This window comes from Cynocephalus volans, chromosome 11 (genome assembly GCF_027409185.1).
Source record: "Cynocephalus volans isolate mCynVol1 chromosome 11, mCynVol1.pri, whole genome shotgun sequence".
Lineage (NCBI taxonomy): Eukaryota > Metazoa > Chordata > Mammalia > Dermoptera > Cynocephalidae > Cynocephalus > Cynocephalus volans.
In genome coordinates this window covers 7,157,169-7,174,522 of record NC_084470.1, presented here as the reverse complement: position 1 = coordinate 7,174,522, position 17,354 = coordinate 7,157,169, and the positions used below count along the sequence as shown (strand labels likewise).

At 43.5% G+C, this 17,354-nt stretch overlaps 1 protein-coding gene across 1 annotated transcript in view; it reads right to left on the bottom strand.

Annotated features, from left to right (window-relative positions):
- GLI3 (GLI family zinc finger 3) overlaps window positions 1-17,354 on the bottom strand; it is a 263,430-nt gene that overhangs the window by 11,407 nt on the left and 234,669 nt on the right. Inside the window, exons 11-12 of the mRNA XM_063113777.1 lie at window positions 2,496-2,645; window positions 1,488-1,652 (exon numbers count right to left, since the gene is read on the bottom strand). Of these exons, the coding sequence (XP_062969847.1) occupies window positions 1,488-1,652; window positions 2,496-2,645 (315 nt within the window). The remainder of the gene's footprint in view (window positions 1-1,487; window positions 1,653-2,495; window positions 2,646-17,354) is intronic.

Genomic DNA, 17,354 nt, shown 5'->3' with positions numbered 1-17,354 from the left:
GTCACCCCCATTTCCTCCCTCCCAGCTTCTGGCAACCACTAATCTACTTTCTGTCTCTGAGGATTTGTCTATTCTAGACTCCCTAAAACTTTGTGCAACAGATTATATTGTAGCTATTGCACACAGTAAAAGCATTTTTGGCATAAAAAAGTAAACATGTGGCAGCATCTCCCCTACAATGTCTCCAGTTGGTCAATAATAAGAGATTCCAAATCACTCGAGTTTCCTTATTCCACCACAACCTTCTCAGAAAGAGGAGCTGGTGTGGATGAACTTGCATGTGAGTTTGTGTATGTGTGAGTTTATGAATGTGCTTTTCAGAATGTGGTTAATCCTGTTAGAGACGATTTTGCTCTATCAGTTCAGCTGAAAGAAAACTCAGTGAGGACGATCTTTGCCACCTTAAAGCCAAATGGCCACTGAGTGGAATGGCTTACTTTGTTTTTACCAGATCCCCTCTCCCCAACTCTCTATCTGAAAGATCACAAATGGGCCTAACCTGCATCTGGCAAGGGTGACAGGCACGCCAGGGTCTTCTGTGTGCAAAATGCTTCTTCTCTTTCAAGAGAAACTGGTTTCAAGCAAACTGGTGACATACTCTGTGGGCCTGAAGTATGTCTCACGTTAACAAATTCTGGTTAGCTATCCTATTTTTACCCAAAATGCAGGGAGTCTTTTATTTAATCACTTGATTCATTCAAGAAGGCTTCACAGAGGAGCCAGAATTTGAGTGAGACCTCTAAGGGCAAGTTGGAAGTCTGTAGGCAGATGTGCATTTAAATGTAAGCAACATGCATTTGGAATCATTCTCATGCTTATGCTTTTCTGCGATTTTTTTTTTTTTGGGGGGGGGAGATAACTATCTAAAAATAACAGCGACCCAACAGGAACCATCTACTACCATGAATCTTTGCTTGATATGTTATCTTAGTTAACTGACTAGCAACCAATCCTGGATTTCTGAGAATATCTCCCAGGATCCCTTGGAATTTAGAATATCTGGAAATTGTATTTAGCCAAGGCTGGTTGCTCTGTAAAAATCTTTTTTGATATAATGCATTTGAAGATACCACCTGGAGAAAGCAAATAAAAGTGGTATCTTAGCAGTCGGCTGTCAACACGCTGCTTCTGAATCCATCCTTGGGGCTTACATCCTTTGCATGGATTCATGTATTCCCAGCGCAGAGCAAGTGGATCGAATTCCAAGTTAAGTGCTTCTACTGTTTGACCGGTAGGTGGCGGTTCCAAACAGTATGAAACTAAGTTCACGAGGGGCTTAAACAACTTCCCTCTTCATCTGAGTTACTCTCCAAATAAGGCCCAGATTCCAGCCCCACTTCAGGTCCAAGCCTTCACCTGCAGGTTCAGAACCCACTCACGCTGGGAACAACCGAGAGGAAAATCAAACGGAGCAGCCCCCTTTCCTGCGCATTCCCCACGAGAGCTCTTCATCCCACCCACGAGCTCTGGGCCCATGCAGAGCTTACCTCATTGGAATGTGTTCTGTTTTGGTGCTTGGCACGATCGGAGGCGTTTGAGAAAGCTTTATTGCAACCTTCGTGCTCACAGACGTACGGTTTCTCTCCAGTGTGAGATCTCAAGTGCGTTTTCAAGTTTTCTAGTCTCGAGTAGGCCTTTGTGCAACCTTCAAACTGAGGACAGCAGGTAAAGCTGGATTACTCCACACAATAGCAATAGCAGCTTGTGCCTGACACTCCCTCAAGGCTGATGCAAAACTGACGTTTCAAGGGCCAGCAGCTTTTCAAAACCAAGGAACAATAAGTCCACTACACTCTGCATTTACTGGGATTCAGATGTGGCTTGCTGCAGTTCAAGATCAAGCGTTTTCAGTGCCAGTAAAAGTCCTTTTTGTTTTTTTTTAAAAAGACTGCTCAATGTGGACAATGAGTCTCATTATCTGCTCATTGATCTCCTCGAATTCCCACTGATTTTGGATTCAGCACAAAGTTCATTAATATGGCTTTGTGTGCATACAAAGACATGGAATGTGATCATGTTTGTGAAGGGCTTTTAAGATGTAAAGTGCCAGGGCTGAATATTGCCTAGTGGACCTGGGGTGCCTCACAGAAAGAATGCTTGGCCTTGCAGCAGTCCCCGCCCACTCTGTGGCTGTGTGCTATGCCACGAGGATGGACGAGATGTTAGTCAGGCACAGGGACTGGCGTTTTGAAAAGCCAATACAAGTGCTGTACGTGGGAAACGGGCCCCTCCCTCTGCCAGCCCAGTCCTCTGGTGCCGAGTGTTGGGCGGTGGCCGTGTGCACTCCAAGTGCCAGCGCTCCTCCCCATGCTGCTCTGCAGTGCTGCCCTGTCCCACATAGCAGCTCAAAGCCCCCTGCATTGAGCAACACACACAATACTCTACCCCTCCCCAGTGTCACCCAATCATGCCTGTCCTGAGCTGTGGTCATCAGCATGCACACCCTGACAAGCGCAACAAGGACCCACGTGACCGCCCCACCACTGGGCACTCACAGTGCATTTGTGAGGCTTCTCGCCCGTGTGTCGTCTCATGTGCACCACCAGCATGTACTGCGCCTTGAAGGGCTTCTGCTCTCTCGAGCAATCGAGCCACCGGCACACAAACTCCTTCTTCTCTCCATGAATGTGGTCGTTATTTATATGCTGGGGTTTAAAAAAGAGAGAGAGACACACAGTGGAATTGCGTTACTCACCTCCGAGGCAACAGAAGGGAGCACAAAATGCCCCAATTGTAAGCCCTAAGGATTCCACGAATGACTTGCCCACATCACAGATTTTTTTTTTTTTATTCTAGTCACTATATTTCTCAAGTAAATTTGCTTTTGCTACCTGTGTATGTACACTTCCTACCGAGCAGGAGTGACACTGCTGGGAGAAGCCTGGAGTCCCAGAAAAGCATTACGACGGGCATCTGAACAGCAGAGCTCAGTTGTGAGTTCTGAGACCTGCTAGCTGTGAAACGGGTGAGTTGCACTTGCCCTCTCTGGGCCTCTGCAGCGGGGAGGGGGATTGTCAAGGCTAAAGGACTGCAGAGATGGTTTCTAGCTCTCACATGCTCTAGGCCTCGAGTTCCAAAAGGGAACTCACATGCACAATTGCACAGCAAGGATCAAGAAAACCAAAAGCACATTCAAACTAGAGTTCAGGTTTAGTGGGATTTCTTCTTGATAAGGATCACAGAATAAAGAACTAATATTGAAGAAGAGGACTGTGATTGTCAACAAATGATTTAGTTTCTCGGGGCCTTAGTCTTTTTTCACGTACAAAATAAAGAAACGGATTCACTAGTTTCTAAGGCCCTTTCCAGTTCTAAAATTCTTTAATTTGGTTTTTAAGATGAAAATGACTTTCCTTGAATTCCTCATCAATTTAAAGTTTGAGAATCACTTTTTAATCTAGTTCTTTAATACATCAAAAGCACCTCAATTGGGAGATATGTGAAACCTACAGCAATACCAGAGAAAGAGAAGGTTCTCAATTTGGATCAAATCAAGGTCCACTTCAGTACATCAAGAGTATCATTTAATGTTCAAGTGTAGATTACTGAGGACGTGTCTCTTAGGTTGATGCTGTTGCTTTTTATTCGCTGGTCATCCTGAATTTTATCCACATTAACTTAAGGTTTTTGGGAGCACTTTCTCAGCATACATAGAAATATATCACTAAATAATTCGTTCAATAGGAAAAAGCTCCCTGTGGTCCCATGTACTGCGTGGTGGTGACAACATTTAATTACTTTTTTGCTCAGGCTCCAGCAGAGTGAAACTCTACCATCAGAACAGGCCTCTTCCCAGTTACTCCTCTAGGTGGCCAACTGCTTTAGGAAAAAAATTAAGTTTTATAAAGAAAAAAATAATAAGGTTTTTTGTGCTATTTCTGGGGTTTAAAACTGGATGAGGGCAGAGAAAAGAAATCATTATGATTTCTCTCCTGGAGCAGCTCTCAGAAGTCCAATGGGCAGAAGAGAGTTGGCGGCACATGGCAGCTCACAGGGAGACCAGCACGATCCTGTCAGAAGCTCTGAAAATGACAAGGAAGCCAACAGAATCACCCACCCACACAATGGCACGGCAACCCCAAGACAAACAAAAAACCACTGTCCAATGTGTGAGTGTTTCTAGAAAGCCACGGTGATGCCGGCAAGTGCATGCAGAGAACAGAGGTGCTGGGCGGGGACAACTGGCAGTCTTTAGATTTATGCTTCACGTACCTCTCTGCAGCCCACGCACATTACCCAGGACCTCCCTAAATGTGTGCCGAGGCCCAGCCCTTCAAACTAAACCTACAGAATACAGAGGGGCTCTATGAATTCTCCTTTCCGGGGAGAAAAATAAGTGATCACACAAAACCGTTCCATAAACGTTGCTCCTGGTTCAGTTTTCTGAGTTACTGGAATGAAAGTTCGGGCCTTTGCATTAACACGCATGAAAGAAAAGGAAGGAGAGAAGGCAGGCAAGCAGAGAGGGAGAGACAGAAAGAGAGGGAGAAAGGAGGCAGGAAAAGTTAAAACTAGGAAACTGATCTACAATTCATGCTGAGCCGTCTTTTTCAGGTCAGGACCCACAGCTTTTTAGTTTTATATTCTCAGCAAGTGACAGCGTCCTGGTACTTGGTAGGTACTGGGTAAATATTTGTTGAACTGATTTGACTCATGAAGCAAACAACTCGCACAGGGCAAAAGAAATTATATCTCATGCTTTTGTGTATCTTCATTCAACTTCTCTTCACCTCGTCCCTAAACAATAAGAATTTAACATAAAGTACTGTATTACTTTAAAATAATACACTCTCAAGAATTCAAAAGGATTTGAAAGATATGCAAATGTGAACCCTTTTGCTTGGTGGAACTAAAGGAACACAAGGGACGGCAACACTCCTCTCCTCTCCCAGGCATGTGCAAGGCGTGCTCAGTGCTCACACCAGGCCCTGGTCTAGGGAGTCAGACAGACAGGATTCCTGCCCTAAGGAAATTACAGTCTGCTGGGGACTCAGATAGCGACTTAAATTACTATACAATTATAGTGTGAAAAGCATTATGAAGGGAAATAACAGGGTTTTATAAAAACATACCACAGGGCATCCTAAATCGGGTAGAGCACCAGGGATGGGGGTCAGCTTCTCAAATGAAGCAGTATTTAGGGCAGGACCTGAGGGATGAGTGGGGCCACATCGGGTGTGCAGGTAAGGGTAGGGCTAGGGGAAAGGGACACTGCTGCAGACAGATGACACAGAGCCCCTGCAGAGGGACAGAGCTTGGTGCCTTTGAGGAACAGGGTAAGGACCATGCATGGCAGGAGAGAACTGACCAGGCACTGCCACTGCTTGGCATGGTGAGAGACGTCAGAGCCTCGTCTCTTCCCCTCCTGTTCTGGCCAGCACGCTGGAGGAGCTGGTTCCAGAAGGAGAGGGGAGAGGTATCCTGGAAGCAAACCCAGAGGCTGGCGCCTGTGGGGAGGGGGTTGAGGAGGAGCAGAAGCCTTCCAGCCCCTCAGCCTCACCTCCCTGGGGGGACTGCTGTGGGCCACAGTTTGCTCACCCCCAACTAGATGGCTTCCGTTTCTTTCTTATGCTAACATCTGTAAGGTTAGTCTCATCAAGCCTGCGAAAGCGAAATTAGGAGGTACACCTTCGTGCCAGAGAAAAGGAAAGGCAGTGGGACGGAAGTCAGGGTCCTGGGTTAGCCCCAGGAGCCCGCCAAGGGAGGGAGTCCACCCAGGTACATGTCACCGTCTGCATCATTCTTTTCTCACCAAAACCCAAGGCAGCTAAGCAGTGTACTGCACAATGAATTCTTAACATTCAACAGACGATTGGTCCCACATGAGTCTGGCCTGAAATTCAATGGGCAGGAGTTTATTTGTGGTTTCACTGAAAACTTGACTTCCTAGCCATGAAAATGTTAATCAAACATATAAATAATTGAATTGGAGGGGAAATAATGCATGATTAAATTCCAAACTAATCCAACACACAGACATGCAATTTGCCAGAGGCCTGAGAGCCAGAAAGAGATAGATGGTGTAATTTACGACTTTTTATGCCAACTCTCTCAGAGCGGCCGCTCAACTCTCCCCGGCTGAATAAACAGGACAGGGACACTGCGACCAGCCTATTTCCCCAGAAAGCCTGAGTCCAACTACCGAGCTTCCTGATGAGTCCATGTCTTTAGCTTTCTAGTTGGGACTGTAAGCATTTGCCTCAAATATAACACCTCAGGAGCCCGTGGCAGACCAACAAAGTGGGTCTTTCCCAAGTGCTCATGTCTAGCAAAAAGAGCCAAGGCCCAGTATTCCCACCCCTCCCACTCCCCGGGGGCTCTGGGAGCCCACAGAGCAGTGGAAGAAACCACTGGTTGGCATGGCAATGGAGAAGGTGAGGAGGCTTCTTTTAAGGGATTCTCCTTGGGCACCCCAACCCTGAATGTCAACCAGGGAGGTTTGCAGAGGTGCAGGAAGAAAGACTCAAAGGAAACCGGGAAACCAAAGCTTTTCTCTCACTAGCAGCAGAACGGACACCCACAGTGGATGTCACTGAGCTACTTAGGGGTTTCCTTCTTGCTGCATTGTCTGTGCTCAGAGCAGGCAGTGTCGCTGGGCCTGTCCCTAACGTTGCAGGTGCTCAAGGAGCCTGCCTGCAAGTGCATTTCTCCTCCCTGCCAAGCCCATGCAGAGTACAGTTCTCCAGATCGCCGAGCAGCTGCCATCCCAGTCCCTAGAGGAGTCACCCTAGTGTGGCTCAGTGTGTGAGTAGGAGATCCGCACACCCCCAATCCAACTCCCCCAGCGCAGACACCTGCTGCCTCCAAACCGGTGTCCTCTCTTAATCAGCCAGCTCCTTAACATCAGAAAGGAAAACTCCTTCCACTGGTGTACTGAAAATGCACACCTAACACCAGGTAGGCAGGAGACGCAAGGCTACAGTCTCAGCCCTCACCAGGCTCCCACACGCCCCCCCCCACATGTATTCTGTCCTTTCTGTCAGTACCCACTGCTTCTTTAAATAACATGCAACTTCTCCACCAATTTCAAAGGTTTCTGCTATATAAATTGCCAATGTTTTCACAGCACAAGGTGCATGTAAAAGCAAGAAATACGGTCTTTAGTAGAATAGTGTTCAACTATATATGATTTTTCTTACCGAGTACCCACATGTACACACACGCACACAGTGTTATAGCCTTAACAGAAAAGTATATTTCATGTTTAAACGTCCCAGAAAACAGACCTGCCTTATGAGCTTGCAGCTCATCATGGCTGAAGGCTGAAGGTGCCTGCTCCAGCCTCAGTTCTACTATGATTCATGCTTTTGCCACATTTCTCTGTATTCTGAGGCACTAACATGCCACCATTTGATGCCACGGCTACATTTTAAAAAGGACAGAAAACCGAAAACTTTTCTTCTCAGAACATTAAACTAGAAATGTTTAATACTTCCTAAATCTTTTCACATTGCTACCAGGTTAGGTCATAAATGAGACGAGTTAATACATTTAACAGGATTCAATAATTTGAAGCTTCTAAGGATTTGCTGAGGAAATATGTTGAACCTTCCATTTGGGCAAAAGATAGCATACAAAGAAGTAAACAATTTTAATAAATCTCCATTTTGAATTTTCTTCCAGACCTAGTAAGGAACATTTTAGTAGCTCCTTACTTAGTAGTCCAGAGATATTTCTGAAAAGGAGAGAGAGGGAAAAATAAATTAGAATCTATTAAAATTTAATTCACATTAAAACTGATGTGAGAGAATAAATTCTTCGCCTAAATAAAAGCTCTCCACAAGCATCCCTCAAAGCTTTCCATCAGGAATAAGGCCTATGCCTTCTTGTTTTGTATGTTATTTGATAAGCATAACATTTTTGAAAATTTTTACAACTCTCATGACATGGATTATATTAGGGATACCTTGCGATTAGATTTTTAAAGTCTTCACGAGGCAAAAATAGAAAATAGCACGAATCACAGACTATCAGGACTGAAATAGGCCTTATATCTCAATATGCACTTTAATCTTAGATAAATAAAATAATTTAAATTGTTTTGGTGGCACCTATGAATCTTCCTAACAGATTATTTAAAAAGCTGTCATAGCTTGCTGTGGGAGGGATCTTCCCGAAGACTTCACATAGTGACTGTTATGATTCAAGCCGGTTAACAAAAATATCAAAGCATCTTTCAGTTTTCTGACATAACCATAAAATTATACAGAAAAACATCAAAAGGACTCAATACTGGATACAAAACAGCACTCTCTTTATAAAAATAAAGCAATTTCCTATTTTCGACATGAATATTAAGAACCAGAATGAGATAAAAAAAAACAAAAACATGCTTCTTGGTTAAAAATGAATTTGGAGTCCCTCTGACAGGTACAAATACATAACAAAATTATTTTCTCTTATGTGTAAGAAAGGCTACTCCTCGATAAGATAAATGTTTTGTCTGAACAAAGGCTTTACAATGTTGGATTTAGAGAACAATAACTAACTTAAAATATGGCCCCCACCCTGCCACCTCCCGGCAAGCATGGACATACAGCCCACCGTGGTGGAAATCCGTCCTCGTGCCCATTTCAGCAGGACTGGGGTACAGACAAGTCACAATATGGATGTACCCTGACAATGCGGAGTGAAAGCAGCCAGTCAGAAAAGGACAGATATTGTATGATTCCATTTATGTGACTATCCAGGAAAAAAGCTGATTAGGGCAAATGGAGAAATTGGGGATGACCATTGAAAGGCATGTGGTTTCTTTGTGGGGTGATGAAACTGCTGTAAAATTAACTGTGGTGATGGTTACAAAACTCCGTGAATACATCAGAACACATGGAATTGCTGTACTCTTTACGTGGGTGAATTATACACTATATAAATTACATCCCAATAAAGATGCACCCCCCCAAAAAAAAAAACACACAAAAGTGTACTTGGTGATGAAGTCTGGTCACCAAGGAGATTGTGGGGCATAGGAAAAAGGAAAAGTGGACAAGGGACAGCCAGGCAGAACCCAACTTCCAGGACTGCGTCTCTCCTTCAGACGGGGGGCAGGTCCACCAAAGCACAGGCTTCATTTCAATCACAAATTCTACCCACACAGCCACAGACACACAGACACACGACTGAGTTACAGCAGGACATACTTTTACAACACAACCATCCCTGGTGGATTTCACACTGGACTCGCTGGACTCGGAATTAACAACCTGGGACAAAAATAACTTCTGTGCTCTCCTTCCTCATTTTTTAAGTTGCAGAGATGAGTGGAAAGATGGAGAAATATGAACTTTGTTCCAAGTTGCTGACAGAACAAAAACATACACTAATATCAATTCAAGTAAGTTAATGCTAAATAGTGCATGATTTAAAAAAACTGATACTTTCTCATCCATGATATTTTTTAAAATTCACTAACAACTCATGAAAACTCAAGCGCTGCTAATTCAGAATCTCTACAGTTTTGCTGTTATCTTGAACTGTAAAGAAAATGAAGTGCAAATGTGTAATTTGTGATATAATCTACTTAGCTGATCTACCCCACCCTCACCCCAAAAAGTGTGTTATAACCTCAAACTCACGTACACAGAGTAACAGTGGACTGACAATATTAACAGGACTGAAAACTTCTTAAAAATTTAGTTTTTGAGAAGAATTTTTAAGAAGTAACAAGTAAATGTTAATAACATTGGTTAATGTTATATTACTCTGGTAAAAACAAAACATCCTCATTCTTGAAAGTGCAGTAAGGTGCCTTTTATGTCCAAATGTGTCCCCCCCCAAATTCATATGCTGCAGTGTGATCATCATAATAGGATTAAGAGGTTGGACCTTTGGGAGGTGATTAAGCCATGAGGGCAGAGCCCTAATGAATGTGACTAGTGACCTTACACAAAAGGCCTGGGGAGAGCCTGTTTGTCCCTCTACCTCTTCTGCCACGAGGACACAGCTAGAGGTGCGTCTGTGAAGCAGAGAGCAGCCTTCCCCAAGCCTCACATCTGCTGGCACCTTGATCTCAGACTTCCTAGCCTCCAGAACTGTGAGAAGTAGATCTGTACTATTTATAAATTACCCAGTCTAAGGCAATTTTTATTGCAGCAGGAACAGACTAAGACAGGCCCCTATTTCCTTGCAGAAACTATAAAAAAAAAGTGCTCCTTCTATTATAGTTTTGTTCTCTACATTCTAAGTCATTTTACTAAAACAAAAATGTAACTTTTCCCTTTTAAGAAGGTTCTTTTATAGTTTAATAAGGTGATATTGTTAAAGAATTTCTCTCAATTTCTTTTCTGGAGGGGCCCGAATTTAAATCCCATTGGGATTTTACACAGACATGTAAAGTGAAACCCTCCAGTCCTTCTAAGACTATGTACATTGTTTCTATGTGTTACTAGGCATGTTTAGTCTTTTATCATATTCTTTTAAATAACAACTTTGTTTCAGCCAAAAGACAAGAAAAGCACAAACTCTTCATAAGCCAACCGATTGGGAGCTTCATTACACGAAAAAGAAAGAAAAAAAGAGTTAAGAAAGTAAGGACTTAGTAGTTTCTATTCTAGAAATATGAAGAAAAAGAATACCAGACCCAGACAGGCACGACAATTTTAATTGTGCAGTCCTGAAGTGAAGTAATCTGGAAGACCAGTCTCCAAAAGGCACCTTCTATTTCATCTCTATGCGATGAACATGTCCAGCGAACACAACAGGTGCCGAGGTTTCTGATTCAAGCCTGGCTCTGAAGCGGCTGCAGTTGGAGTGCACATTCCTGCTCCTGACCAGCTGCTGGACCGAGGGGACAGCAAGGCCAGAGGGGCTGGGGAAGTGCTGATAAAAAACAACCAAGGTCTCCCAAGGACCGGATGAATTCATCACTCCTATGTATGGGTCATTCTCATGAACCCAGCATATGTGGAAAACATTACCATCCGCAGCAATTGCATACGTCTCCAAGCTAAAGACTTCAGAAATCAGGTTGCGTCCCACAGTATTAAAATCTTCCCAACTCGTGGGCTTAGATTTCTGCCAAGAACAGAAAGGAGGGTTAATGGATAGATTCTCTGTATATTTGTATCTGCATAGCAGTTACATTCTTCCAACCTGTTGTCAAAATAATGCCTACTCTGTTATAAAACTTTGAAAGGTAGATTAGATAGGTATAATACTATTTATAATAGCACACTTTGAAGTTTTAATTTTAGGGTGCTTAAGGCGCTCTCTCTCTCTCTCTCTCTCTCACACACACACACACACACACACACACACACACACACACACACACACACACACACACACACACACACACACACACACACACACACACACACACACACACAGACATGATGTCCAGCTCTAAGAAGAAAGAACAGGAAAGACTAATTTTTTAAAAGTCTCCCTGATTAAAAGGTAGACACAAACTGTCCCTGTTTGAAATGCAAGAGACTAAGAGTTGCATTATCTGGGGGTACACAAAATGTTAGCTTTTAATTACTTCCTAATTTTTATGATCTCAGCAATCCACATGGAGCCGGAGCACACAGACATTGCTCTTTGTAAAGGGTCTAAACATATAGTGTGATCATGAGAAAATTCCGTTTAAGAATGATATAAGTAAGTGTGCATGAAAACGAGATCCAGCTTTTAGTGGGTGCTCTCCATATTCACTGCCCTGTGAAAACAACCTTGTTCCTTCCATGTCACCGATGCTGATTCTCAACATCACGACAACAAGCCCTTTAACTCGCACACTGTTTTATAGATTTTGATGTCACAATTTTGATGACTAACACATTTGTTAAAACAATACCAGATATAATAAAATATATTTGGGTTTCAAATAGATTTGGATAATCTATTTTTAATATTTGGAGAGAAGTCAAGAATTTTAAAACATGGAATTCTTTGAAGATAGGGGTAGACGAGTTACTCTGGTACCAGCCACAGTCCAAACCACATCCCTGGCCTTGAGTCTCCTGGAAGGTTTTCATCCCATCATGCTGCTAAGGGGGGGTCCTGCAGGAAAGGTGCAGGGAGAACCTTCCTTCAGCAGCCAAAAAGACATTAGGCGAGTGTGCACGTGCGCGTGTGCGTGTGCATGAAGAGGGGGTGGTGACTGTTGATGACAGAAACACAGGCAAATCTCATGACTGCTGGAAGCAAGGAAGTAGGCAGGTAAGCAGGCAAAATTATCCATTTGGAAGTCTGCCCACAGTCCCTGCTGAGCTGACTCTCTCATTCACTATTAACTCAAAGCTTATTTATGATATGACAGTTACTGTGCTGAACACCGAAAAGGCGAGACGGAGTAAGACACATCCGTTGGATCCTACCCAAGACTGACTGTAGGAATGCAGAAAGAAACGTCTAAAAATGAGCCTCCAATTCCCACACACCTCTGCTCTGCAGTGAGAAAGTAAGCTACTCAGAAGAATGCCTAACTCTCTTCCTTCCCTCACGTTCCCCACATCATAGAAGACTAGAAGGCCCACAGCCCAAGGCTTTTCCAGGTTTGTCTTGCCAATCCGAGATGGAAAGGTGGTCCTTGGACATATCTGCTTTTCAACATGCATGAGTGTTAACTACCATTTCCCAATCAACTCAACCTATTCACAAGCCACCCTGGAGCATGGTATCCCTCCCAGACATCTTAATGCCGTGTTGCTGGTTCATCTATGTGTATAAAAATAAAAATTTCCTGTATGAGAAAAAAGGTTCTATACTAACTGTTCCACATCTACATAGTGATTTTCTTTAATGTTAATGGAAGCCTTAGAGTTTCTAGAAAGAACACAGGCCCAGACATCAGGACACAGGGACGAACTCATGAGTATATTGTGGGCACAGGTACTGTGACTGAGAAGATGCCGGTCCCAATGGGGGAACAGGAATCAAGCAGTTAAAGTGAGAAAAGTGAAAAAGGAAAGGCTTTGTGAGCAGGTGACTGAGCTGAATCCAGAAGGAGCCTGACACAGGAGAAGTGTGCTGTAGGTGGGACCAGAGATGCCGGGCTCAGGGGTAAGGAAGAACATGGTACTAGAGAAGTGACGCCAAGTGCAGGGTGAGCAAGGGCGTTTGTGTGTGCACATGCGCTCACGTTTGTGAATGTGCTGAGGATAGATGCTAGGAGGTAGGCTGTGGAGAAACTACTCGCAAAAGGGGTGTGACTGCCATCAAGCATCTAGATCCCAGGCAACCAAGAGAAGATTTTAGGCAAGGCAATGATCAGATGTGTGTTTATAAAAGGTAACTAGTAGTGTCCTGGAGGACCTTAGCAAAGGCTGGGCAACCAACCCATTTGAGAAACTGCTATGGTCATCAGAGAGTGCTGTACCCTTGAACTGAGGCACTAGCCATGAGGATGGAGAAGGGACTAGACTTGAGAGACATTTTGGAATAATGTGTGGATGGTAACTTGGAGAGAAGAGTAACAGGTGATACTGAAGTTTCTAGGTTGAAAGATTCTGAGACAATAACAGCATTGGAGGTCAAACAGATTTGGGGGAGATTATGCTGCTGTTTGGGACTTGGAGTAGTAGAGGTGCCTCCAGGACATCTCTGTAAAGAAATCTGATCGAGAAGACACGGCTGCACCCGAAGGTTTAAGAATCTGAGAAAGGCTGTAGGTGGGGGAGGTGTGCAGCCCCCTTCTCTACCCCACGTTACTTCTGGCAATTGATGATTTCAGAAAGCCCACTTTGAAAACTCCTGACCTGTGGAAATTGTACAAAGGGTAGAGGGGCAGCGATTGGAACCAGAGAGAGACTAGTGCAAAAGAGAAAGGGAAAAAAGAAAGGAGTACAGCAGAGAACAGAGGAGACAGAAGACAGCAGGGGATGGGCCCACCATCCTGTGGGTGCATGTGGAAAACCCTGGGCAGAAGGTCAACAGAGGAGAGAACGGCAAGAAAGAGTTAAGTTGTCTGCCAGTGGTAGCGTCCCAGTTCCAGTAAGTGCTGGGGGATCAGGTGAGAAAGAGAGAAAATATCCAGCAACATGGTGAAGAGTGTGGGCGTCAGAATGGAAAACAGCTCTTTTGGATTCCCATGCTGGAAATGGCTAAGGAACTGTAGACAGAAATCAGTAGCAACTGATTAAGCTGTTTGATGTTTTGAACCCTGTTTGTTTCTCCCATGCTGTCTGCAAAATTTAGTTCTGTGTTAACAGTCTTACATGGAAAAGGTCTGCAGGTCTGCAGAAGAGAGATCTGCTACCCCATCTCTGAGTACAGGAGACGGAGCAGGCACCAAGCGAGAAGGTGTGACAAGAGTGCCCAGCTAGAAGGAGAAGGAGTGAGAGGACCTGAGGACTGCACAGAACACAGAACACGGGATGAGGAGCAGTACCCGGGCCTTAAAGGGAATGCCCATCAGAGGCTGGGAGCGTGGAAATCCACAGCTGGAGACACCTGGATCACATCTAGGATGGGGCCATTAAGCCAAGATTACTTGACCTCCTGCACGTCTTTCTCAAATGTCACCTCCTTATTGAGCTCGATCCTGGACCTGATCACCCAGTTTACAGTCCAACCTCCATCCCTGAACTCTCCACCCCCTACCAGGCTGCTCTCCCTTTCTTCCTGTGGCCCTTATCACTTCTAACACACTACAATTTACTTAGAGATGGCTTATTATCCATTGTCTGCCCCTCCCCCCGCCCCCTGCCAAGAATGTGAATTCCACACAGGCAGGGATTTTTATCAGCTCTGTTCATTGATACATCCCAAGTGCCTAGAACAATATCCAGCATACAGTAGGAACCCGATAAACATTTGCTGGAGGAATGTGTTATTAGAAATGTGTTATTGGAAATACCAGGTTTGGAGCCAATGCAGTCCCAGCCCTCAACGTACTCCCAATCTGCTTAGATTTGAGTTTTGAGAATCAGAAGCCACAGGAAACAGAAGCAATTTCCTGTGATTACGCCATCCCAACAACTGGATAAAACTCAGCACTGCAGGTGCCTGCAGGGTCCACCAAGGAAAGCACCCTTGTATACTGCAGAAACAGGCTTTGAGTTAGTAATGACATAATTCAGTTATCTTACTTGGTTTCTATTCATCATAAATGAAAAGAATTCTAAAATTTACTTTTGCCCACCATGACAATGTTGATATAACTTTGGGGTAAGGGCTCTGGCATTTAAGTGGTAATCCTAACTTTCAATGTTATGTCCCACTGGCCGTAGAAAGCAGATAATCTGATGTTTTACAATAGGTTTTTCTTGAAATAATTCAATAAAGCTTCAGATGAAGGAGTGAAAAAAAAAGACCAAGTTACCCTTGTGACTAAGCTACACTTTATTCACTGGAATTTTGCCCCCTGGCTATTGTTTTTGTGGACAGTTTATACAGATTTCTCCCCAATGCAATGCTGTTAAGTAACAGAAGACTGAAGGGCATATTTCCTCTTTAATCTGCTTGTGGAAATCGCATTAAGGTAATGGAAATTTTGCCCCCTACCATGACTAAAGTGTTAGAACAGACAGAGAGAGTTTCCATTGAAGAAAATAAAGAAGCACTTTACAGAGAAATACAGGTTTAAATGTGGCAATTAAAAAAAATAAATAAACAAGGGTGTGTGTATGCAAAATGATCTGTGGTCCTTCCCAAAGAAAACTAGGAAGACAGCCTGCCCAGGGTTAAGCCAGTTCTTCACATGGCGAAATCACTCCAGGGAGAGGGTGACTCTTCTTGAATTTGAGCCATTACTGCATTTTTTTTTTTGCTTTGCCTTTGACCCCCTCACCAAAGTAAGAATTTCATTCCTGAAGAAGTGCTAATTTATTCCTAAAAATATGTTTTTGATTTGAGGCTTGATTCCATAAAACTTATTTTTATAAGCACATTTTTCTTGGCATATTTGGCCAGTATACATTGCATCATCATTCAAGTTTTAAAAAGTTTCATTTCAACCTTTCATTTGACCCTTCAAGCATATGCCTCCAACATATACGTAGCTTTCATAATGGTCTCCACATTGCATACGAGCAGAATATTAATACTACTACAGCAACCAGTTAAAAGTTTATGAATTTCAACACTCTCTAGGGAAAAAAATCATGAATGCACTTGCAAAAGGAACCAGACTGAAGTTAACTGAAACTCGATGTTTGGTTCAAATTTTGTCACTCTGATATATAAAATAAAGGTGTACTATTTGTTTGTTATTTTAACTAAATCTTATGCAAAATGACATCTATATATTTCACTGTTTGAATAACACAACAGAACAGAGAATATTTTGTTTAGCACTCAAGACGGGCTTCCTGGTTCCAGGCGGTCTGTATCCAGGGCTCCATGACAGATGTAAATTCCCTGTGCAAGGAAGGTGGCGGCCAGTGCCAGGAGCTCTCTTGCTGTGTCTTCTTCCTAGCCTGTTTCCAGGGCCCTGGTGCGTAGGCTGCGTGCTGCCTGTGCTCATGCAGCTCCCTGCCTGCTCTGTTTGCCCAGTGCCACATGCTGTCTCTCCCACAGGAGGGCTCTCCTGATGCTCAGAGAGGCTCAGAAACTTACTTAATAGTGTGCACCAGGAGTTCCTGGCATAAATAAGAACAGAATTCAGGACTCAACTTTCCGCGTACCATATAGATGGAACTGAGAAAAAATAGTGGTAAACTCAAGATCAAGGAAGAGTCTGCTCATCTCATCTATCAGAAATAAAGGGCCAAAGGGCTCACCAGAAGAGGAAACTAACTAGAATTCTTTTTAATTAAATGCTACAGAAAATGCACAGAACAGAGAGGGTGACATGGACCCTTAAAAAAGGAAGGAAGGAAGGAAGGAAGGAAGGAAGGAAGGAAGGAAGGAAGGAAGGAAGGAAGGAAGGAAGGAAGGAAGGAAGGAAGGAAGGAAGGAAGGAAGGAAGGAAGGAAGGAAGGAAGGAAGGAAGGGAGAGAGAGAACCACATGCATCCATGCAAATGCAGATACACACACACAGTGTACTGTTTATGTTCTGAGCATATTCCAAGATCCTAGACTCTGGGGTACTATCAAAACCAATAACCAACATTACAAGGGCTAAATAAGTTATCCTTGGTTAGCAATGACCTTGACCTCTGGTAACTGGTGGTCTGGAAGGAGATATCAAATCCAAGGGAAATTCCCCTTTAGTTCAAATGGTATATTTGCTATTTTGGGATCCCAGGGCATATATGGTTCAACTCTCAGGAGCGATGTATTACCACTTCATACATCTGATGGAGAGAAGACTGCTGTTTTAGGAAACTCTTTTTTGGTAGCTAAATGTCTTCAAATTATATATACATACATTTACATAAATTGTAATTCCTCTTTAGATCTTGAACCATCATTATTAAAATGAGATGGGCAAATTTCCTGAATTACTTTATCATTTAAAAATTATTG